At 39.7% G+C, this 24,014-nt stretch overlaps 10 protein-coding genes across 10 annotated transcripts; 5 read left to right on the forward strand and 5 right to left on the reverse strand. All coding sequences in view use genetic code 12, as the record gives it.

Annotated features, from left to right (window-relative positions):
* Positions 1-420: 420 nt before the first annotated feature.
* On the forward strand, positions 421-792 carry RJT20DRAFT_3656 (uncharacterized protein; the record flags this gene model as incomplete). Its single annotated transcript, XM_064919851.1, has 1 exon — positions 421-792. One exon carries the CDS (start codon positions 421-423, stop codon positions 790-792), a length of 372 nt encoding a protein of 123 aa, XP_064771743.1.
* A 164-nt stretch (positions 793-956) lies between these two features.
* On the forward strand, positions 957-1,379 carry RJT20DRAFT_146719 (uncharacterized protein; the record flags this gene model as incomplete). Its single annotated transcript, XM_064918877.1, has 1 exon — positions 957-1,379. The coding sequence occupies one exon, from the start codon at positions 957-959 to the stop codon at positions 1,377-1,379; it is 423 nt and encodes a 140-aa protein (XP_064771744.1).
* A 640-nt stretch (positions 1,380-2,019) lies between these two features.
* RJT20DRAFT_100724 (Zn(II)2Cys6 transcription factor domain-containing protein) lies at positions 2,020-3,942 on the reverse strand (the record flags this gene model as incomplete). Its single annotated transcript, XM_064915639.1, has 3 exons — positions 2,020-3,236; positions 3,336-3,573; positions 3,673-3,942. 3 exons carry the CDS (start codon positions 3,940-3,942, stop codon positions 2,020-2,022), a joined length of 1,725 nt encoding a protein of 574 aa, XP_064771745.1.
* Positions 3,943-6,102: 2,160 nt separating this feature from the next.
* Positions 6,103-8,236, forward strand: RJT20DRAFT_62268 (lactose permease). Its single transcript, XM_064920980.1, has one exon. It carries the CDS (start codon positions 6,466-6,468, stop codon positions 8,155-8,157), a length of 1,692 nt encoding a protein of 563 aa, XP_064771746.1. The 5' UTR covers positions 6,103-6,465; the 3' UTR covers positions 8,158-8,236.
* A 1,278-nt stretch (positions 8,237-9,514) lies between these two features.
* On the forward strand, positions 9,515-11,280 carry RJT20DRAFT_148379 (uncharacterized protein; the record flags this gene model as incomplete). The annotated part of the gene is made up of 2 exons (XM_064918976.1): positions 9,515-10,151; positions 10,204-11,280. 2 exons carry the CDS (start codon positions 9,515-9,517, stop codon positions 11,223-11,225), a joined length of 1,659 nt encoding a protein of 552 aa, XP_064771747.1. The 3' UTR covers positions 11,226-11,280.
* IAH1 (isoamyl acetate-hydrolyzing esterase) lies at positions 11,281-12,603 on the reverse strand. Its single transcript, XM_064920981.1, has one exon. The coding sequence runs from the start codon at positions 12,155-12,157 to the stop codon at positions 11,336-11,338; it is 822 nt and encodes a 273-aa protein (XP_064771748.1). The 5' UTR covers positions 12,158-12,603; the 3' UTR covers positions 11,281-11,335.
* Positions 12,604-14,320: 1,717 nt separating this feature from the next.
* RJT20DRAFT_3662 (uncharacterized protein) lies at positions 14,321-15,873 on the reverse strand (the record flags this gene model as incomplete). Its single annotated transcript, XM_064919854.1, has 2 exons — positions 14,321-14,839; positions 15,610-15,873. The coding sequence occupies 2 exons, from the start codon at positions 15,871-15,873 to the stop codon at positions 14,321-14,323; spliced, it is 783 nt and encodes a 260-aa protein (XP_064771749.1).
* Positions 15,874-16,827: 954 nt separating this feature from the next.
* Positions 16,828-17,349, reverse strand: RJT20DRAFT_137148 (uncharacterized protein; the record flags this gene model as incomplete). Its single annotated transcript, XM_064918547.1, has 1 exon — positions 16,828-17,349. One exon carries the CDS (start codon positions 17,347-17,349, stop codon positions 16,828-16,830), a length of 522 nt encoding a protein of 173 aa, XP_064771750.1.
* Positions 17,350-18,220: 871 nt separating this feature from the next.
* Positions 18,221-20,373, forward strand: MAL2 (oligo-1,6-glucosidase IMA1). Its single transcript, XM_064920982.1, has one exon. It carries the CDS (start codon positions 18,612-18,614, stop codon positions 20,328-20,330), a length of 1,719 nt encoding a protein of 572 aa, XP_064771751.1. The 5' UTR covers positions 18,221-18,611; the 3' UTR covers positions 20,331-20,373.
* Positions 20,374-20,415: 42 nt separating this feature from the next.
* Positions 20,416-23,667, reverse strand: RJT20DRAFT_100328 (uncharacterized protein; the record flags this gene model as incomplete). The annotated part of the gene is made up of 3 exons (XM_064915623.1): positions 20,416-20,994; positions 21,163-23,178; positions 23,278-23,667. 3 exons carry the CDS (start codon positions 23,665-23,667, stop codon positions 20,416-20,418), a joined length of 2,985 nt encoding a protein of 994 aa, XP_064771752.1.
* Positions 23,668-24,014: the final 347 nt, after the last annotated feature.

Raw genomic sequence — 24,014 nt, forward strand, 5'->3', positions numbered from 1 at the left:
GTGCCAGCATCACTGGACCAATTGTACAACCATTTTACAGATATCCACTTCGGGAAGACAAGATCACAGAAAGTTATATACGATAGTACTTCGATAGTTCAAAAGCTCCATCAACCAGGAGTATATATTTTGTGGCGACTCAAGTGCATTTAGAGGATCATTTAAACCACCCATATTTCTGTCGATCAACCTAGAGCCCGGTTTAGCTCACCTCTGGAAAGGTACAACAAGACCCACAAGACAAAGCCCAGTCTATTGTTTCGGGATAGGAAACTTCAAAAGAAGCATCTACGGCTTAAGTCAGGGTCTTGCCCTCTTGATTAGGAGTATCGCGACTTTTAGAGAGAACCCAGTGTTGTACGAAGAGCATTACTTCTTCCCCTCGTTGCCGCCTCTTCAGAAAGAGCATTTGCATTGGTTATGAGAACATATGTTGCCTATGCTGTTCTATGTGGTACTAATCGGTTTTTTTTCTCTGACCATGAAACGTTTTCGGGATTTTTTGAATTTGAATTTGATAAGCACAATGCGATGTCTGTAAACTATTACGAAATCAATGATCCCCAATCAGTAAGCGATGGAATTACTTTAAGATCTGCAATAGCTGGTTTTTTCTATAATACCCCCGATGAGGCAGAAAAAGTTAAGGAGGACTTAAAAGAGAAATTAGAAGACGCTAGACAGAGCAAAACCACAACGGATCCGCTTGGTAACATAGCTAACAAGGATCCTAGAAATAGTGGTAGTAGCTCTGGCCCTTACCTTGCCACTCATAATCGAGGATTTAAATGAATTTTATACTGGTCAGAATCATGGTAACACGTTTTGTCGAGTAGAACATGATGCTGCAAAAAGTTTTCCCAATTTGACTCTTCCTTATTCCACAGTCTTTGTAAAGGTATATTACTACGATGAAAAATGGTGGAAGGATAGAAGGAATGATTTTAGTATCCTTAATGAAATTCCAAGTGCCGATACATATGTTCGATGTGGAACTTGACATTAATACAAGAATAGCGGAATCAAAATTTGCAGGCAATTTTCCGAAGCTCCTTGCATCAGGCATTTGGAATGCTGCATTTGACAAGCCGGTGCTAATACTTGAGTATCTTGGAGAAGAACTACCAGAGAAAGGTTGGGATAGACACCAAGTTCGCAGAGTGATCCGGTCGAGACTCAAAGAACTTCATCTGTTGGGAATTTCTCACAATGATATCAGAATTCCCAACATCCATGTTTCTCGGTCAGGGAAGATTTCGTTAATTGATTTTGGTTTATCAGACAGATCAAATGATGAAAGTCATAAAGAGAGAGACTTTGAAATTCTCGATAGAATCTTAGGTTTCGAAGGAGATAGCGACAATGCATATGATGAATAGAAGCAAGTGCAACAAAAGAGTGAATGTATGACAGGCCATGATATAAATGAGAGTCATTTAGCGACAATGATTTGATGCTCCTCCAGAATCTCAAGATTCGAAAACGATGGCGACAAAGATGGCGACAAAGACGACTCGAAAAGCAGTAGCTTTTACGATGAATTTAGACATGTCTTCTGCCATCCCTGGATGATCGATGAAGCTTACTTCTGCACTGAAATGTCTTTTACCTCTGAGATGTTTTACCTTCAGCTCATACGTACGATTAATATTCGCTACATTATTCTACTAGAACACCTTCTAATCTTGAATACTGTCGGAGCAATGATACGTTTTGATAAAATCAGGAGGAGTCCTCAACAGGTTTCATACAAGCATTAATGCTGACTGATTATTATATACATCATATATACATTTACGGAAAATGCTGGGGTTGAAGGCATCTTCGTTGAAGAACGATTGATTTTCACTCCAGCTATAATAATTTAAATTAACAGGGTAGGCGTTTCTTTTAATGCTATCCCTCGCAAAAAACTTGGTTATCTCTTTTCTCTTTTTGTAATCCAATAAAATCAAGCTTAAACTATAATGAAAATAAATTAATGTGTCAAGAACGGAATGGTAAATTTTATTCGTAACGTCATGACGGCAAGGTGTAGGCGGGATTACCCATTCCAACTCGCCTCTGTTTCTCCTCGTTAATATATGTTTGCAAAGACATACTCCGCACATCCCTAAACACCCAGAAGACAACTGCACCATCTACATCGTCATCATCTTCATCTATAACACTCTCACTTAATAATTGTTGAACGCGGTTGTAGATTCTGTCCTGCCAAACCAAGTCTTTAACATTCGATTTCTTAGTAAACAACCTTAATGTCAGTTTAAATGCATCAAAGTCCATGATTTCGTTTAAGTCAAGCAACAACTTGGCCGTTTGAACTCTGCAATTCGCGATGATTGTCCACCGACCTACAATTTCATTGGTAACTCTAAAGTTACTCTTGGCCATACCAGATATAAAGTGGTAAAGTCCAGGAACGGCTGAAATTGAGATCATCTTACCAATTACATCCTTATGTTGTAAAGCCTTAGTATAGAAAGCTGTCAACAATGTATTGTGTAATACATGTAGTATAAAAGCTTCTGGAGTAGCCAAAAGTTTATCCTTTACCACAGAAAGATCTTTGGTCAATTTTGCAGGCCACAACAACATATCGAATTCTAGTTGCAAAAATTCATACTTTCTGTCCGAGAATGACAAGTTATCGGCATGTGCGAGCCATATCATCTTATAGATGAAGTAGCCGACATATAAAAAGTGGTAGTTGAACGAGTTGTCATCCAAACCATGGAGATATGTTAAAGCTCTGTGGCGAATGTTAGGATTGGTGGTGAGTTTTCTCTCACAAAACAAGGAATAATATGCGTCAATTGTCATGGCTCCTAGGATAAGGTTGATTGAAATGGTTTCTGGTTTGGCTTCGTACAATTCATTGAAGAATAACAATGATTTTTCGATAATTGCAGAGTCTATTGGAATTCTGAGTGGCATTAAAAGGAAGCATGAAAGAGTTGTCTCATTCCACACTATCGATCCAGTCGATAAAAAGTTATTGAGAAACTCCAAGAATAACTCGATAGCGCTTTCAGGTATCTTGTTGTTGGGAGAAGATACTGTGGCAATATTGATACAGCATTTAGAAAACTGGTCTAAATCATTATAGTTATTGGTGTGGAACACCTCATAAGGAATGAATGGAGTATAAGGCTCGATATTGCTTTGATACAACTCAAACATTGATTGACGTGCGCTCTTGATATTATTCGTCAATGGCATAGAAGTAGGCGATACTTCATCTCCAGGGAAGTGTTGCGTAGGTGATTTGTGGCTTGGTGAATCATGCGACATGCTGGGAATGGAACCATCTATAGAAATTAAAGAAGTAGAACGTATGCTATTAGTCGGAGAAGGCGCACCTTTGTAGCTTCCGGAAACTTGCAACGAAGATGATGATAATCCAGTTGAAGCTGGAGAATTTTTGATCATTGGAGGAGAAGCCGGTGAAGACGCCAGAGAAATGGCAGAATCCGACTTTCTGTGGGAAATTATTCCACTGGAGCTGATAGTAGGGGAAATATTAGTGATACTGTTATGACTAGGCAACAAGTTATGAGGTAAAATTGATGGCTTTTGGTTATATGTTTGAAAACCAGAAAGAAATCCAGACTCGCTGGATGAGATGGTCGTATTGTTAGCATTAGCATTATTTGAATTAAAGTTATTGACCGGGCTGTTAATTATAGACGAGCTTCCGTTATTATTACTTATTATTTTGTGATCAAAAACACATTCTCCCTTCTTATGGTACTTGCAACTCTCACAGATATTACTATTAGCCTTGATAACACATTTGATCTTCCTCTTTCTACAGAAATTACAAGCTTTTAAGAGCTTGAATGTAGAACCCGATTGCCACGTCGGCTTTTTTCTCTTTATTCTGTGCTGACCGGGGTTTTGTGGTTGTATATCAATAGAATTTGAACGCTTTGATGCCATGGAAGTTGGATTTGTTGTGAATGAGCTGGAGTTATTATAAGTATTGATAAAATCGACCAGCGAACCTGGTGAAACATTAGGAATGCCAGTAAGTCCATTTAGGGTGTTTAGCGTGCTGTTCAAGTGATGTTCCAAATTTTTAGGCAGAATGTTGGAAGCTTCAGAACCATCGCTGATCTCATAGTTCAGCACCAACGCAGCAATGGATAGCGATGTCTTACCAGAAGCTCCAGGAGACTGGGCAAGCACATCATCTGAAATCAGATCGGCACTCAGGCTGCTGGAGGGTATTGAAGTTGGGTTAATTTGGCTTGTTAGGCCCATTTTATTATTGGTATCGGCACCAGACCCCAGATCTGTTTGTAGGCGGCGGTTCTGGTTAGAGTTTGGGAGGTTAGCGATACTCATAGTGAGCAGTGGGCCATGTTACTGAACGGGGGAGAAACTATGTGCTGCGGCGAGTCCCGATTCTCTGTGGTGTAACTGGCACAGTAATTCTTCCCTACTTATCGATAATGCAACAATAAAGAACAAGTAAACAATGATCCCGGTAACTGTAATCAATGTATAATCAATGTATAAATGATCTTAATATTAGCAGTAAACTATCGACGGTACCGATTTACCGCGAGGTATAATGAGACATGGGAACTGGTAGCGAGAATGACAACAATCATGACACCATGAACGGCGATGCGACACGAGAGGAGTCACAGAACAGCGGGGAGTTAGGGACAGACCGGAGAACAAATTACTGGGAGATTAGAGATAAATTAGTGAGAAAATTAGATGGTCCGATTCGCGTCAGCGCAGGAGGCGGGTGCAAAACCGTAGAAAAAAAGATCTCTGGCGAGGCAGTGATGCGGGATGAGAGTTGGAAGAAATGGAAGAAATGGAAGAGAGGGAAGAGTGGAACAAATGGAAGAATGAGAAGAATGGGAAGAGAGTCATGTGGTGAGGACACGACACGACACGACAGGGCCGGTCTGGGGTTGGTCTGGGGATGGGGTTGGGGACCGGTGGGAACGGGTAGAAAACGTTAGAAGAAATGACGTAATGGCCCAAGACATTGGAAAGAGATGGTGAGATTCAATTGTTCTATTTAGTCAAAATCGGGTGGGTAGAAGTGCTAATCTACTGAATGGCGCTCAGTGCGGTCTTCTTGTCTTTCTAGTGCTGTTATCGTTCTGCTGCTATTATCGAATAAACGATTCTAAATAAACTGGCAAATAGTTAAAATTCCTTACCGCAGCATACACCATGAACGTAGCCGGAAGACTCTCCATCGGTACCCAAGACGGTCATGACTTCTAAGAATGTGGTCACGAGCGGAGTCAAATATTTGTCACAATGTGGAAACAACGGAAGAATATTCTCCAGAAAAATCGTAAGAGCAAGTGGGCTTAGAAACACTGTGGGGCATCGTGAAGGCCAAGATTATTTGTGTGTTATTATGTTAAAATATGGATCTTTATGATTGGGAAGAGTATTAGTTTTGTGGCATTATTGCAGAACACAGTGAAATTCAACGTATTGGTTGGAACAAAAACTACCGGAAGAAGCTTTATGTATGCTATGTCGTGGTAACGCTTACCAATATCCCATGAATTTACATAAAGCTTCTGTCACCATACAGCAGCATCTGTATCTCCACAACCCAAAATCTCCATCTCTTCTTACGTTTAACACTGCTTGTATTAATTATGCATCCCCACATTTATTTACGACCCGATATTCTTCTCCTGTATCGTATTATATGAACTTTATTTCCCTTCACCCCGAATGCAGCCAGTATTAACATGTCCTCTGTCGTACATTCGACGCCCAATTAGTGAGTAGATCTACAAGCTCACAACGCATCTCTGCCTCATTCCTTCATTGTCAAGCCTTCTCTCAGGTACGCAGTACGGTTTTATTGTACAGGGTTTTTGTCTACAGGGGATCGTGCAGGGGTTGCAGCCGCTTACCCTTTTCATTGATATGCTCCGCCCATCAGCTGTCAACGTCTGAAATGTGTTGAGTATGTGTTGAATAACGTCTGGTCAACTAGCAGGTCTCCAAATATCACGGAGAAATTACCTCTTCAATACCATCGTGCCGACGGAATCGTCCTCAACGCTCGAACCAGTGCATATCGCCGTGCTGTACCCCAAGTTTGTCATGTCCCTGAAGAGTTCTCGGTTATCGAGAGTATAATTCCATAACTAATTACATGGAACTCGCTATATACTCCACACTGGTCTATGTTTCTTACTACATAGTACGGTATAGGGTGATATTTTATAAGCTATTCATCAGTATTTGTCTTGCAGTAGCAAAGGTTTTTTTGGGGCTTCATTTTTCACAGGTCTGAACTCATATTGTTTTGCATTCATTCGTCCTGGAGATCACCTACACAATTCCTAGTCGTATTCTTCAAATAGCTGCTAGCTGTTGGACAACCGAATATAAATATCAACCAATGCATCCATTTTGACATCTAACTCTTTGTTTCAATAAAGCTGCAAAATTTGATAAAGTAAAATGAGCTCAAATAACTCAAACGATTCTGATGAATCTCTGCACAAGGCTGCTTCCCTCAATGGAAAGCAGGTCTTTATTCATCATGAGAAGTCACTTGATGATGCTGAAATTCACGGTGTTACCGCCGGTTTTGTAAATGAAGGATATATGGAAATATTGAAGGCGCATCCAGTTTCCAGATGGTCCAAAGAAAGATTGACTATATACTTCACTTGCTTTGTAGTATACTTAGTATCTACTACAAATGGTTATGACGGGTCTCTACTCTCGTCATTAATTGCTATGCCTGAATTTATTTCTCACTTAGATATCAAGTCGGCATCAGGAACTGGTATTGTCTTTGCAATTTTCCAAGTTGGTCAAATGGTCGCAACTCTTTTCGTCTGGCTTGGTGACTTCATTGGTAGAAGGAATGCTATATTCATTGGGTCTGCTATTGTCTGTATTGGTGCCATAGTCACGTCTGTTGCAAACAACACAAGCACTTTCATTGGAGGAAGATTCTTGCTTTCTTTTGGTTCTGGTATATCTTGTGCTTTAGCAACGACATACTTGCTAGAAATAACGCCCCCAGACGAGAGATCAGCATTATGTGCTGTTTACAATAGTTTGTACTATATTGGATCCATCATAGCTACTTGGTCTTCATATGCAACCAGCATTGATTACGCTGACTCAGTCCTTGCATTCAGGATTCCACTTTGGCTTCAAATATTATGTCCTGGGCTCGTTGTAATTGGTCTAGCATGTGGGATTGCTCCAGAGTCTCCTCGTTTCCACTATATGACTGGTGAGCACGAGAAGGCACAAGAGTTTTTTGTCAAGTACCATGCTAATGGTGATACGAATCATCCTATTGTTGAATATGAAATTGCGCAGTTGGAATTGTCTCTACTCGAAGTTCCAAAGCTTCGTGTCCGGGACTACTTCGATGTCAGGATTTTATTCAAGACCCATTCTCGGGTTTACAGAAGCTTGGTTTGCATTGCTCACTCTGCCTTTGGTCAATTGTCTGGTAATGCTGTTGTTGGTTACTACATCACAAATATCTTTTTGGATTTGGGAATTGAAAACGCTACGACCAGATTGCTATTGAATGGTGTCAATTCAATTTTGGGATTTGTGTTTGCAATGGTCGGTTCAGTTTTGGTGGGCAGAATTGGAAGAAGATTTATGCTCTTATACTCCACTACCGGTTTTGTTATTTGCTTTACCGTGATTGCTGCTTGCATTGCAGCTCATACCAATAACAACAACCAGACTGCAGCGAAGGTGGGTATTGCGTTCATTTACATCTTCAACAATGTATTCTTTTCTTTTGGTTACACGCCATTGCAACCATTGTATCCTGCTGAAATCTTGAGTAGTGAAATGAGAGCAAAAGGCATGGCTCTTTTCCAAATCACACAAGGTACTGCCAGTTTCATAAATACATATGCTGCTCCAGTAGCCATGCAAAATATCAACTATTGGTATTATGTATTTTTTGTCTTTTGGGATACATTCGAAGTCATTATTATCTATTTGTACTTTGTGGAGACAAAAAACTTGACTTTAGAAGAGATCGAGTTGATTTTTGAATCTTCAACACCAGTTAAATCAAGTAAGATAATGTCCAGCCCGGGAGCTGAATCAAATGCCGAGAAAGTAAGACTTGCTAACTTGAAGCTCCACTCAAAGGTTGTAGTTTGAGAAGCCCTATTCGAATTCTAATCCAACACTGTTGACCCTAATGTGTTTTATAATCAAGTTTAAATATATCCGATTTAAGTCATATTAATTTGTATTGTATTCTAGTAGAGCTCTAATCTCTCTTTTCAGCTTAACTTCAACATTAGCAGCTTTATCTGTATTAGTATCAGCTTCTTGTTAATGAAATTTGCATTCGTATCTCCCTCCTTTTGGGTGCAAATTCATTCTGGTACCTATGGCACGTGCATTACGATTCTCTGTTGCTAATGTTATCTCAAGTTATAATTACAACTACAATTTATTTTAATTTTTCTAACAATCGGACATTACAATTGGAGAAAGAATATAATGGATCCGAAGAACATTCAGCAGGCGCATTGAACTTGACATGAAAAGTGAGGCTGGACAGCACGAATATGATTTGTGGTGAATAGTATCGATAATGATGATGATATCCAATCACCACATACACAAAAGCCATCACATTTCCTATACTGATAAGCAATAGTATTCAATAGGAGTCCACAATTTTTCACCAAATATTTTATTGCAAAGTGTTCTGAAAGCACAGTCACCACTTAGTAGATTTTTCATGTCGTCCAAACATCATGGCTCTCATCTAACCCTGTATTTTAGGCACGTTACTAATTTAAATTAGCCGAGGAGGAACGTCTACAGGACACACAGATTAAAAATATAACTACCCAGAAGAAATTCCGGCCCTATTCTCAAGATCGACTGAACCAATTTTAGACGCAAGGAAATCAGGTACCTGAGTATAGCTATGCTTCAATTTGTCTAGAACCACAGTTGACCGCCTCCGAATTTGCACCCACAATGGCATTTTAACCACTTTTCATTCTTCAAATTGAATAAGCCCGAATTACCACAATGAAGACCCTCCAAATTCCGCTCGTCTTCACCTATCCCTTATTGATATCCCCGAACTCCTTCATTGGCCAACATTCTCGGTGGAGTGCTCAGAAAATTATGTCACAAGGGCTTGCATGCTTATCAATTTTCTGCATATGGCTTTGGTTTTTCGCAATCAATCCACAGGTGCAAAAATGCAGCCACAACCAGAACGCAAAGCGTTCCAGCCATACCGATTGCATATGACTAACAAGGTCAAGTTGAACGAAGGGTTTGTAGACTTGTCTGCATATTTGCATGATTTAGCGTTATCAGTAATCCACAGTGAAAAATTTCGGCACCGTAAGCTGAGGGATCTGATCTAAATTAGCAATGGTGCTTAGTAAACCAACGACAATGATATGTCGATGCATGGTAGGGGCTATAAATACTCAAGTGGTGCCTAGAAACAAATCACCGAAATTTTCTGGGTACCAAGATTAAGATGGGGTTTCGTGAAAGCTTGGCTAAAACGCTTTTAGCCGAAGAGGCTGTTGCTGTCACAGCAAGAAGACAGGGTAATATTGAAAGAGAGGTGGTCGACGAGAAAACTGGGGAAATCACGGTTGTAACCGAAGCTTTAATCAGTTCAGATGAGCCTTACATCGATCTTTCGTTGCATTTGACTCCAGAAGAAATCCACTACAGGGAGACTTCTCTTTGGTTCCAGGTTAAAAGATTCTTTTGGGATGGTACTGGTAAGCATCCCAAGGAACAGAAATACTTGTCCAAATTGGACTTCTTCGTGTTGACTTCCTCTTGTTTGGGTTATTTCATCAAGAACTTAAATCAGTCTAACATATCGACTGCCTATGTTAACGGTATGGATGAATACTACACTATGGATAGTAACCAATACAATTATTTGACAACGCTTTTCACGGTGGGTTATATCATTGGACAGATTCCTTCCAATTTGGTCTTACATCGTATCTCTGCCAGATTTTACTTAGGAACGTTACAAATTTTATGGGCTATCTTGACAGTACTTATGATAACTTGTGGTAAGGACAATATCAGAGGTCTCTATGCCATCAGATTTATATTAGGATTTGTAGAAAGTGGCTACTTTCCAGCTTTGGGTATGTATTATCAACGAAATTTAGTCTCTAGGCAAATACTAACAATTCATAGAATACTTACTTGGTTCGAACTTTAGTGCTGCTGAACTTTCGAAGAGATCTGCTTTTTTTGCTATTTCAGGTGGTTTGAGTGGAATCATTTCTGGTCCTTTACAACAAGCAATCATCAAAAGGTTTGGCCATTCAAGCTTACCTCCTTTTAAGTGGTTATTTGTCTTTGATGCAGTTATTAGTTTCCCAATTGGTATCTATACCATGTTTTCTGACCCTAACACTCCATCGACAACGGATGTTTGGTATTTCACAGAAGAAGATAAACTCGTAGGTTTAGAAAGAAGAAGAAGAGACCACGCGGAGTTGAATACCAGAACTCCGTACACATGGACAAAGATTAAGTCTTTTTTCAACACATGGCACATTTATGTGTTCCCCGTGCTCTTCTTATGCTACAATAACACAGGAGCAGCTATTGGCCAACCTACATTCACCACATGGATGAAGATTAGTTTGCAATTACCTTCACACGACTATAACACCTGGCCATCCATCCTATCAGCCGTAGGCATTGGTATCACTATTATATTTGCATACACGAATGACTTCTTGGGTGGAAAGAAGAACTTCTTCTTTGTATCATTGTATTTCATATGTTTATTGATCGGATGTGCTCTTTTGGCACACTGGGACATTCCAAGAGGTTTGCATTGGTTCTGCTACTTCTTAATCGGAGTCCCAACTTCTTGGGGTCAACCTTTCATTTTCTCTTGGGTCAATAGACTCTTGTTCAAGAATGATATGAAGAGAAATTTCGTCGTTGTTTGCACAAATACATTAGCGTATGTTACCGGAGCTTGGGTCCCCATTTTTGTCTGGAACACGAAGGATAAACCCGTATACTTCATTGGCTACACATACACTGCATGCTTGTCGGCACTAGGTCTTATTCTTACCTGTATTGCTTACTACTTCACCAAGAGAGATGAGAAACTCGAGCAGTTGTTGGACGAGGAGAGTAGTTCATCCCTTGATATACAACATGAGAACATTGTGGAAAAGAGCGATGAATTTAATTGAAATTTGTAAACTTAATAAACATGATGAGATAGTTTGCGCTATCAAATACTTCACGAACACTGTAGGTTTGCTGAGGTCAGCCCAAGTCATGTACCTGTTGTGAAGAGTACTTACTGGCCTCTCTGTATACTCTTGAATATGCTATTCTTTTGATCTTTTGGGTTTATATTCTGCCAGTACGAAAGCTTTTCTGGAATATTGGTAGCATCGAACTCAGGATAAGTCTTGTTGATACTCTCAACAACCTTTTTGAAAAGGATTCTGTAAGCTTCTGGTGTAAAATGAACTCCATCGATTAACAAGTCACCTAAGGGGATGAACGTCTCATCATCAGACGATCCGTTGGAAGCTACAAGCTGCTCTATTGTCCACCCACCGAACTCCCTGAATGCCTCCCACATGTTAACAAAGGCAACATTATTCTCTTTTGCCACTTCTTCTGCTGCTAACGAATACAGCAAGTAGCGTTTGTTGCTAGTAGCGTCCTTATCCGTCGGTCTTCCTCTCTCTTCGTAGCCAATTTTAGCTATTCTATTGTCATGTAGGGATGGCCCAATTATAATTGGCTTGATGTTATTCTCCAAGCATAACTCCGTCAACTTGGAGATGTTTTTCTTGTATCTCTCCAATGGCACTGCTTGGATGTCGTTGATGTCGTCTTCTATCTCGAAAGCATCGTTCGTTCCAAAGAAGATAGTCATAAGCTTCACATTGTCCTTGGCGTCATTCAACTCTGCCTTCAATATTTCCGGCAAGATAAGGACCGCATGATCTGAATTGTAACCACCGTAGCCTCTATTAAGGATGTCTAGCTTCCTTGCATAGAGATCCTGGAGTGCTGGGTGCATTCCAAAACCATTCTGTTGGGACGTGCTGAATTGAGTGATCGAGTCGCCGAAGAGAATGAACTTATCGTAAACCAATTGTGACATGACTTTTGCGGCAATACTATCGTTTATGGATAAGGATAAGGAATAAGCGTATCAGGATTCGTTCTATTCGATTTGGAGCTAGATGTGAATATTTGCCTTTCTTTGTCGCTATTTTCGGCTTCTTTAGCGCGATCAGCTGGTTGACGCTTACATATGAAGAATTGTGTTTGTGTGTAGTCGAAGCGAGTGCTTATTGTTCTAAATAATTTTGTATGAACTACGTACCCTACACAATAAAGTTGAAGAAACAGAAATAGACACATCTACACCGTAATAATATTTCAATTAAATAATACATCAAAACTTGAACACAGCATGCGACTTATCAAAGTTCTATGGACAAAGTAGACGATACGGCTAGAAGTCAAGAAATGGAGAACTCTTACCAGTAAGAACTACCTGGGGAAATAAAACGATGAATACGATTGATACCAGCTCCTTTGTTGTTTCATGGATACTTTATCCGCTAATTAATTAGTATTTCTTTTGATTTGACAATGGTCATAAGGCTCAGAAAGTTGGAGATCGCAACCTTGAAGGCAATTGTACATATAGGGAGGTCTTTGAACACAACAATTCCTTCAATACGACAAGAGGTGCATGGTCTCTTTTCTGAAATTTACAGGAGGGTCTGTAGGCTAAAGGGAGAGTCTCTATCTCCTAAAGGATGATGCCCAAGAAAAGAGAGGACAACAATTGCGACAGACGCCAAAGTAGATAAGAGAGGTATATATATTCTTACCGTTCTTCCACTCAATATAGGGACATGCACCGATCATCAGCAGAGAGACAGCATGGGTCATAAATGTTCTAGGATACTATTTGTGCATGTTATACTTTGGGGCCGGACTCCTTCCTTCTCAAATCTTCATTCTCCATACATCTGATATTAGTTATTTAATAATCGCAATCTGACAACTTTCATTCCTACGAGTAACGGCACATTCAATCATCAGAGGGAAGAAGTTGCCATATAGTCCAATTCTGGCTTCAGCTACCATCTCATCATCGGTTTCTATTTCTGATTCGTATTGGCTAACACCGATTTTCGACGATTCATTTAGCATATGGTGTACGCCTGTTTTTTTTATGTTCTGGATATTACTTCCTACAATTTGTTTCTTTACTTTATCTCCATTCAAAAAAAGTACATAATAGTTCACGTGGGATATAAATAAAGGAGTCAATAGAACTGGCATCCTATATACCCCCCAAAGTAAACCTGAATAGCATCCCAGCCTCCGCTGGAAGGAAATTCCGGACATCTTTTCTTTATGCTGTATGTAACTGTCTTTAAGCCCAGTTACCAGAACCAACACATCATTTGTTGGCTACCAAAGAGAGGTAGTAATCTCTCACAAAAACAAACCACCATAAACAACCACAGTTAGTTCATACAAGAAAAGCCAAAAACAGAATTCAACTGCCTTTCTGCCCTTCTTGACAGTCTCGTTTTCAGATGGCTCTAGTTCAGGCAAAGGGCTGCTAGCTGCTGATACAACTACATTTCTTCGCTTTTGGAAGTAGAAATAAGCACTTATAATAGCATACTGGATGATAGCCACACTTCCCATGCCAAAATAGACTATTAATATCATAATCCTAGATACATGTGGACGTTTGTTATAGTGTCTTTTCACCTGTTTGCAACAATAGTTATATACTCCAAAGGATACTGGTCAGTTTCTGATCGTGGAGGTGTAATCCTTATGCTTTATGTGAAACTAATTCCAAGATATTCAGGCGGAGCTTCTTAAGGTAGATTGCTGTTTGTCAAATTTGTTGACACAACGGCAATATGAAGGGTTCTAATTACAGCTGTCTACTATATATTATCGCTGAAGTGAATAGATGTTAATTCATGTAGCTACCTAAGACAAGATGTCATTGCATGTGCCGCACAACATTCAGATGTATTCAGACTATTGTGACTATTGTCTGATATGTAATTATTCACCTAGGCTGTTGTAATCCAGGAGAATTATCTGATTCGAGTGCACTTTTGATGCCCCACTGTGTCAGATCCAAGTCGATCAGTATCCACCGATCCCATCCATGAATCCATAGCAGTTCCTTTGCGTTCATTTGGCGACATATCCTTCGATAGAGCCAATTTCTTTGATTATATCAATGTTCCTTCTATGTTCTTGACTTACCCCGAGATCAACAAAGGTATATCAAGGCTCCCTTGAGACCTAGAATCTCAAATTTCGCAATTACTTCATCAATTGAAAATCCGATAATTGTTAATATAACATAGATGATGAAAAACAAAACAATTGAGACCCAATCCATCATCCTCCTGTTCATTACCTGCTCATATCTGGTTATTTCATCCATCTTGTCTTCCTTCAATACGCCTAGTTTAGACAATAGAATAATGATTATAACTAAAACTATTATGACATAAATATCCATCGTAATTATGGCTTCGGCTCTAGCAAATAACCCTGCTTTTGCACCTTCTAGAGGCGTATTAAAGCTCCCGATATTGAGTCTTTCACTGAAATAACTAACGCATACCGCAAGTACTTTCAAACTAACGACGTTTGCACTAATCTGAGCAATATCGATTATTCTTTGCTTGACTTTGTACTGTTTCTCCTCCTCAGGGGAGAGTATAAGGGAACGGGCAACTTGCTCCTCGTTCAACCCCACATCTTTTTCGTCAATCCAGGTCTGCTCTACACTGGGTGTTACAGTTTTCATTATTATCACTTACCTTTACAAATAAACTTATTATTACTTCCCAACAAAAAGCTTGCTATCAATAGATTATATGATATTATTAAAATCGTATAAATTGAAACGGGGTCAACGGGGCCACATTAAGAGGTTTGATGTTCATACCATGCAGGAAAGAAAATATGTTCGGAAATCGGAAATAATAAACCGAATTTGAGACGCACCATTAAAATATTTGGAAGTATTCATTACCAAGTATGACCACCAAACTAGGAGTTATAATAGTCGTTAAAGGTTTGATTATAAATACATTGTATAATTTACTTATAGAACAAACAAAAACTTATGATGTCAATAATTATCATATGATGTAGCCAGTAGAACTCTGAGTGCTTTACCAGAGAGCTCCAATATCCCTGAGATTCCAAACGCAAAAATGCCATCTAGTCAGTAGATCAAGGCAGTTCTAGTAATCCGAATACATCGTCATCACATCTAAAATCCGAATCTCAACTCTTGGCATACCGCCTCTGCAAAGTATATACAAAGAACAAGACGGAAATGGAGGAAACAGTGCAAACAGTATTCACGAGTAGACATAAACCCACCCAGCGTAGGATTATCTGGTGTTTGCTTAGATGCTTTGGAATGACTATGGGGGAAACTTGGCTCTCTTGTTGAGGAGGTGAGCCTTTATACCACTGCAATCCAAAGCTCACCACCGGCTGAAAGAAGAATATAAATAATGGAATAATCAAATGTAGTACCAAGGTTTTCTTTGAGGTTGCTTCAGGAGCGTCATACATAGCAATCCTGAAGTAGAATAAGATCAAATTTGCATTGATAAACAGAGAATATATGGCAAATGATAATAAGAAAGTGGCAAATTTCCTGAATCTTTCAGGCATGGCCCGGACTTGAATGGTCTCCTCATCGACTTCTATTTCTGATCTATAATTAGAGTGATTATCTACTCCGATGGCCTTTTCATCCATCCAGATCTCCTCTGACAACTTTGTAGTCTCCTTCATGATAGTTAATACTAGTTAAGTGCTTAATTTTAACTTCGGTAAAGTACATCTGTTAACTACTTCAAGGAATTTTTATCACGATTTATTTCTAGTTATAAGTGATTACAAAAAAGACGGTAGCCACGGGAGTACGCAATTTGAGGAAAGAGGATGCATGATTCTATTATTTAGGTTTCCGACCATGATACGGGGATTGAACAACCTCCGTTATGGCCGGAATGTGACTTTAGCAAAAGTACGTTTATTAAAGCGTGGGTAACACCAAAAGATGGGGTTAATAACGAAGTTGTGTAAGCCTAACTCCGTTGGTGTGGGGACAAAGGAGCAATATAAACCCTAATAAAATCCTTTAATATGAGATAGAATTTATATACTTCTGTAGTATTAAATACATAAGTCCCCTTAACTAAACGTCTAACTACCCAAAAAGTAGTCAAACAAATACCGACCGTTAAATTCCGACTCTGCATACTGCACACGCTATGATATCAAAGTTTAAGCGAATACTATGCGGAGCCGAACCAACATTACACGGATTAACATAGCGTGCACCTCGGTTTACAATATTGCCAGTAAATGACTCGCAACTAAGCATCGTATGATGAATTAGGGTCGACTATAGGACCAAATCTCCACACAATCTAGAAGAATCATAGTGAGTAACTCCTCGCTGATCGAATGGTCGAAAACCTCATGGCCGATTTAAATCTTTTTGTAGTATAATCATCAAAGGCTTAACTAGCAGTTATAAAAGTTCTTAAAGCTTGCCGCTACTAGGCGACTCGTGGAGTAGAGATTCATATTATAAGTTATATTAGATTAAGTAAAGAAGGAGTAATAAAATTCATTCTATGACATATATATAGATTAGAACAAACATGCCATCATAGAACGCAATCACAGCAATTTGCCGAAAGTAAGCCGTTATCCTGGCAGTAGATTAAGACAGTCTAATTAATCTAAATGCATTTGCACAACCTCTACTCTTGGTATACCTGTTGTAAAATTTGAAACACACAAGGCTGCAATGGTCACGACAGTAAGAAAGCAATAGATACCCACAATGAAGCATGCAAAGTGTACAATAGTCTCCGTCTTGCTTAATTGTGACTTTGACATGACGAGAGGAGCATCTTGGCGTTGACGGATAAATCCTTTGTAGACCATAAATGCTATGAACACCAAAGTTAAGAAATACCAAAAAAATAAATCTCCTATGTCAAAAACGACGTTCCCAGGAACATCATTTATTGCAATTTTTAAGTAGATGAAGCTCACATAAGCTGTTGTAACCAGGGCAATAGAGACACCCACCATCATTAAAGGGAGAATATTGTTAAATATTGCAAACTTGTCCTGGAATTGAATTATCTCCTCATCGATATCTATTTCTGATACTTCAGTAGTATATGTATATACACCAAAGGCCTTTTCATTCTTCCAGATCTCTTCTGACAACTTCGTAGTCTCCCTCATGATAGTTAATATTTCTTAAAGTACTTCGGTTAACTTCTTCAAGGAATTATTACGATTTATTGTCATTTATAAATAATCAAACCCAAGACAGGGGCTGCCACGGGATTATGAAAAATAGATGGAAAATAAGATGCATGATTCTATTAATATCATGGTTTCCGACCAGATACGGCGCTAAGTGCAGACTATGCTATCAAAATTGACGCAATACTATGCAGAGCCCAATCAACATTAAACGGATTAACATGGTGAACACCTCGGTTTACAATATTGCCAGTAAATGACTTATAGTGACTAATTGTGCACAAGGGGTGAGACCATGACCATGGGAATATATCTACAAATGGAATTGTATCTAAGAATAATGAAATATCCCCATGAATGTATGACCAAAGAGGAAAGGTGAATTTCACTAGAAGCTACAGGGAAAACTGAAGTAATAAGCGAGAGAATATGTACTTTGATGGTGACGTAAGTCATAGTTCTTTAATATGATCACTCTTGGGTATCATGCCCTACGTGGTTAGCAATTCACGGAAGTGACTCACAACTCAACTAAGTATCATAACATGAAAAAAAGGGTCGACTATAGGACGAAACCTCCACAAAATCTGGAAGAATTATAGTTAGTAACTCTTCGACTTCATGGCCGATTTAAATCTTTTGTAGTATAATCATCTAATGCTTAACTAGAAATTTCTAGAAATTTTAAGAGTTCTTAAAGCTTGCCGTTATTAGGCGAACAGTGGAATAGAGGTTCATACTATAAGATATATTGGACTAAGAAAGAAGGAGTACTAAATTTCATTCCGAACCTGCATAAAATCACACCGTATCGCTAATTATAATCAACATAGCTACCAATTACAATTGATTTCTAACACGTATAAACATGTCCTCTTCATTCTTCCATCATGCCCGCATTTACCTTACTGACCAGCCGTGCCCCTCTATTATTCTAACTCGGAACACTCCATCCAATTCCGAGATATTGAAATACCTTTGACTCTATGGACCCCTCCACTACATCTCGCAATAATTAGTGGAATATCCCCCACAAATTAATCCGCGTATTTTTCCACGCCGCAAAAACTCGACCTACCCCACTATATGCTTAGCGAGATTTTCCAGCGATGATGTCGATGAGGTGGGGAGGTGGAGAGAAGTACAAATATGTGTGAATTTCCCTGATTCCTCGAGGAATATCGATGTTTTAGACAAGAAGCGACTTGGCAAATACACAAACTTTAAATCAGAATACTATGTCGAAACCTATCTGGTGGAAAGAAGCTAATGTCTACCAAATCTGGCCTGCCTCATACAAAGACTCCAATGGCGATGGTGTCGGGGATATCCCCGGAATCATCTCCACATTGGACTATGTGAAATCCTTGGGAATAGACGTGATCTGGCTTAGTCCAATGTATGACTCGCCACAAGACGATATGGGCTATGATATCTCCGACTATGAAAATGTGTACTCGAAATACGGTACTCTTGAGGATATGGAACAATTGATCAAAGAGACCCACGGAAGAGGCATGAAATTGATCTTGGACTTGGTGATAAACCACACATCTGTTGAACATGCATGGTTTAAGGAGTCGAGATCATCTAAATCAAACCCAAAAAGAGATTGGTACATTTGGAAACCTCCAAAGTACGACAAAGACGGAAACAGGCAACCTCCTAATAACTGGGGCTCATATTTCTCGGGGTCCACTTGGAAGTACGACGAGTTGACTGACGAGTATTACTTACATTTGTTTGCCGAATCTCAACCAGACTTGAACTGGGAAAATGCTGAAACAAGGGAAGCAATCTACAAGTCTGCTGTGTCGTTCTGGTTAGACAAAGGAATTGATGGTTTCAGAATTGATACTGCTGGTATGTATTCGAAGGTCCAAAGCTTTGAAGATGCTCCCATTGTGTTCCCAGATGTGGAGTTTCAGCCATGTAAGTTGTACCATCAACATGGTCCACGGATCCACGAATTTCACAAGGAGCTTGTTGAGAAGATCATTTCCAAGTATGATGTAATGACGGTAGGTGAAGTTGGACACTCCACTCGAGACCAGTCTTTGAAATATGTCAGTGAAGAAGAAAAGGAGATGAATATGATGTTCTTATTCGATGTTGTCGAAGTGGGTGCGGATCCAGCAGACAGATTCAGATACAAAGGATATAATCTTGTAGACTTCAAAAAGGCCATTCAGTCACAAGGTTCGTTTATAGAAGGTACGAGTGCTTGGTCGACGGTCTTCATCGAGAACCATGATCAACCTAGATCTATTTCCAGATTCGGTAACGACTCTCCTGAGTTTAGGGTACAATCTGGTAAAGCATTAGCTCTTTTGCAAGCCACATTAACAGGTACTGAGTTCATATATCAAGGACAAGAGATTGGAATGATCAATTTGCCAAAAGAATGGCCACTTGATGAATATCTTGATATCAATACCATAAATTACGTCAAGCTGTTCAAGGAGAAGTACGGAAAAGAGCCCAACTATGAAGAAAAACTCGCTGAATTGAAAGGGAACATAAACTTATTGGCTAGAGACAATGCCAGATCTCCGGTTCAGTGGACTTCTGGATCACAAGCTGGTTTTACTTCTGGAAAGCCGTGGATGAGAGTTAATGACACCTACAAGGAGATTAACGTTGAGTCTCAAGTGAACGACCCAGACTCTTTGTTTACATTCTGGAAGGCTGCCTTGAAGTTAAGAAAAGAACATAAGGATGTTTTTATCTACGGTAATTTCACGATCCTTGACATTCAAAATGACCAGCTTTTTACTTTCTTGAAGACATCTGGCGACAAGACAACCTATATTGTCATAAACTTTTCTACGAAACCAGCCCATTTCACTCCGTTGAAAGAGGGAAAGTTCAACTTATTATTATCTAATGTTAAAGAAGGAAGTCTCGATGAAGCCAACTTGGGTCCATACGAGGCAAGGGCATATATAGTGTCCTAAATGCACCTTAGATAAAACAATAAATAGTTCAGAAATAAATGATATAAAAAATGTATTAAATGACGATTAGTATTAATGGTTGGAATTAGTTGCCAAATAAGAGACGAAACATTTCTGGGCCACCATTATAGCCATCGTCCAATGTTTCAATTTTGTCGTTGAACCAGAAACCAATGAGCACAACAACATAGATTAAAATCAATATGACACCCTTGAAATAGTTTGATTTACCCTCTGCATAGATGTAGGTAAACAAATAAATTGAAATCAATGTTGCAATGATATCCCATCTAGGGAAAACAAAAGAAAACATTTGATCCACATTCAGGAAGCCTTGATACATCGAGTAAAGAACCAACGAAGGGATTTGGATTAAAACAACCTGTAAAGCATAGGCACTACCAATTTCCATAGATAACGCTACATTACCACCAACAGCAAATGAGATAGCGTTAAGGAATTCAGTGGTGTTTGGCACTAACGCAAAAACTGTCAAACCCAAGAATTTAGGATCTATAGGATAACTGGATAACACAGAATCAACATTATCCACCAAAATTTCTGCGATAATAGCATATAACAAGGTTGCACCCAACAAGATGACAGTGGATTTGTTACGCGACCAGTTAGGAGCATCGTGACCTCCTCCTTCAACCTCATCTTCCTCAAGTTCCTTGTTGACCAGTGTCAAAAGTTTATTTGGTGTTACAGGATCGGTAGTCTTTTGGTGTCTATGCTTAGCAACTTCAAGAGCTGGTGATTGAAGCCCAGACTGCTTCAGACCCTGAGCTTTGGATCGTCCCCTTGATTCAGATCCAGATGCCATTGCCACAGATGCCGATGGCGGTAAATTAGTTAAAGTGGTGTTGATGCTTCCAACTTTAGGAAGTTGTTGTGGTGTATTCATACTCGTAACACTTGGTGACCTGAAATAATTGTCGTCCTTCTTGTGCTGAACTCCGGCAACTTCGTGAGAATTAGTGGCCCAAATCAAGGAAGCATGTGTTCTCAATGTGAAATATAAACCGCAGACATATGCCAAGAACAATGCCACAGCTACTATCAATGAGAATGGGCGGATAACGTTGTAATACAAGGAATCTAACGTTAAACTTGGTTGAACAAAACGACACTTCGTGCAGTCATCTTCATACGGATTCAAAGCATCAATATCACACTTCCTGCATTTGATTTCGTAAGCTCCATAGATTTGGTAGAATAATGAAGGTGCAAACATAATAACCATGGCAAAAAGAAGCATGGTTGAAGATACACCAGCGGATCTTGGATTGTACCTCTGGGTCTTACGTTTGAGAGCTCCTCCACACATAGATAAGCCAGGAAGTAAAAGAACACCACCAAGAATCGAACCAATCATAGAGCCCTCTACCAACTTACCCTTGGCTTGTTGCAATGCTACGCAATACAAAAAAATTTCGACAATTGTGGAGAAGAAAGCATTGATGACTGCACCAACTCCCATAGATGACTGCGCTGAAATAGAAGCAACGGCTTGACCAATAAAGTATGCCAATGGAATGATGGAGAAGAGACAAGCGCAGAATAAGAATGACGACTCGGTGAACCAAGTCACCCATCCAAGGCGCTCCTTCAAGATGTAGTAGTCTCCAATCACGAAAATAACCACAGTGAGCAAATTAATGAAAAAAATGTTAGTACCATCAATGGTGTACTTGTAGTAGTGGAATCCACAACATCTGTAAGTACAAAGAATAATCATTTGATTCTTCTTCTTTTTCTTACGTGGGCCCTCCTGCTTGTAGTACTCTTTCTCCTCTTCAAAATCAAGGGCAAGGGGGTGGCGTCTCAAATGATCACATAAAGTGCCTGTTATGTTAGCCATAGGAATAGTAAACACGATTAACCAACATAAAAGTCCAACAAGGTATAATATTGGCTGCAAAATTCCCCAGAAAAACATGTAGAACATCAATCTTCCAGAGGACCAGCTACCTCTACCGAAGAAACGGACCTTAATGTCGGGGTTCTCTGCATCATCGTCTACGGTTGCAGATTCGGTGTTCGTATTTGATCCACTTTCATCTAAGGACGAGTAGGCATCACGGAGTGGGCGACCTTTGTGATCTTTTAGCAAAGGTCTCGTTTCATTGCCGACGGTATATCTTCTGGGAGGTGCAAAGAAAAGACGGCCCTCTTCTTGAAGTCTCCATTTATGGAACTCCGATATAGATCTTCCATCTAATTCATCTTCATCCAAATAGTTTTCATCCTTGTTCAAAAGAACAAACTTTCCAAAGGGATAAAGCCAATAATGACCCAATTTGAATAGAAGCTTGACATATTGTCTCAGCGGACGGTGAATACCAAATCCTGACATTATAAATACTAGGGTAGCTCCCAATATGCATACAAAGTCTAAAAAGAGACCTAATGTGAGGAACCAGATGATGTTGGTTAATGTGACTCCCCAATAGATTCTCATTGTTGGCTTTCTCGCAACATAATCATGGATATCTTCTTCGGCACGAGCAGCCACGGATCTCTTCTTCTTGTATAATGAAGGTTTCCAGATCTTGATACCGAAGGGATGGGTTGAGTTAATAGCGTCTTGTCTTTCTCTCAAGTTTAGCGATTCTAGAGTCTCCAGTGATGATGATGACTTCACTGAGTTATTATCTCCATCTTCCTCGTTATCTATATTGTCTTCTACGCCTTGCAGATCATTTTCTATGGTTTCAAGGATATTCTCTGAGCTCTTTCTTCTTTCCTCGTCAAGAAGTCTTATTGTGTCTCTGGCATCCAAGAGATCTTTGGCTATATGTGATTCCAATTCAGCGATTAGTTCTGGAGAACGGAGTATTTTCTTCTTCTGTTCAAAGTCATCTTGTGCCAATATGTTAGAATTGGCTTCTCCGTTGCCATTCTTGGGAAATTCCGGAAAATAACTGGTACTTCCGCTCGAAACAGCATGGCCGGTTATTGAATGCTTTGTTTTCCTTTGGTATAAAGCCTTCAATGCGTCGTTATAACCTTCCAAATAGTCTCTGTCGCTCTTGACGGCAGTCTGAGGACTCTTTTCTTCGCTTTCGTCTTCGTTTATCGCGTCGTTGATATCGTCATCCACGGAAAACACCAACTTGTGCCCCGTTGTGGAGTCTTGTCTTCTGAGATAAGGTCTTGACTTCTTGCGGAGTTTCGTGGTAGAGCCCTTGCGGACACTTGCCGGTGCCAGCATGTTGGTCACGGACAGGTTCCGGGAGAATTCGCTATCTTGCGTTGCATCTGGCTTGAGTCGGGGCGAAAGCTTTATGTCTATGGTTGGAATATGTTCGTTATTACCGGTAGTGTTAGACATGGCATGAGTAGCGATGGGGATGAGCAATTGGCGGGAGTTAGGGGTATTGATGGGTAGTAGTAGGTTCTAGTGGGGTTCTGGGGGTGTATGGTATGAGATTTTAGGGTCAGAACTGGTGTTTATTGGGGATAGTTGAGAAGAAAGAAGGGTAGTTAATGTGATTCTTATTGGTGAAGATGAGATTGTGTGGAGAGATAGTGAGAATTAGTGAGAGATGGGCCGGAATAGTGAGAGATGGGGAGAGATGGGGAGAAAGGGTAGATGAGTTGTGGGAAGTTAGTGAGAATTAGTGATGAATTGTGGATGAATTCTGGGAATTACTGAGAAATTAGTGAGGAGAAGGACGG

The sequence above is a fragment of the Scheffersomyces xylosifermentans genome, assembly GCF_036884685.1.
Source record: "Scheffersomyces xylosifermentans strain CBS 12540 chromosome Unknown RJT20scaffold_8, whole genome shotgun sequence".
Taxonomy (NCBI): Eukaryota; Fungi; Ascomycota; class Pichiomycetes; order Serinales; family Debaryomycetaceae; genus Scheffersomyces; species Scheffersomyces xylosifermentans.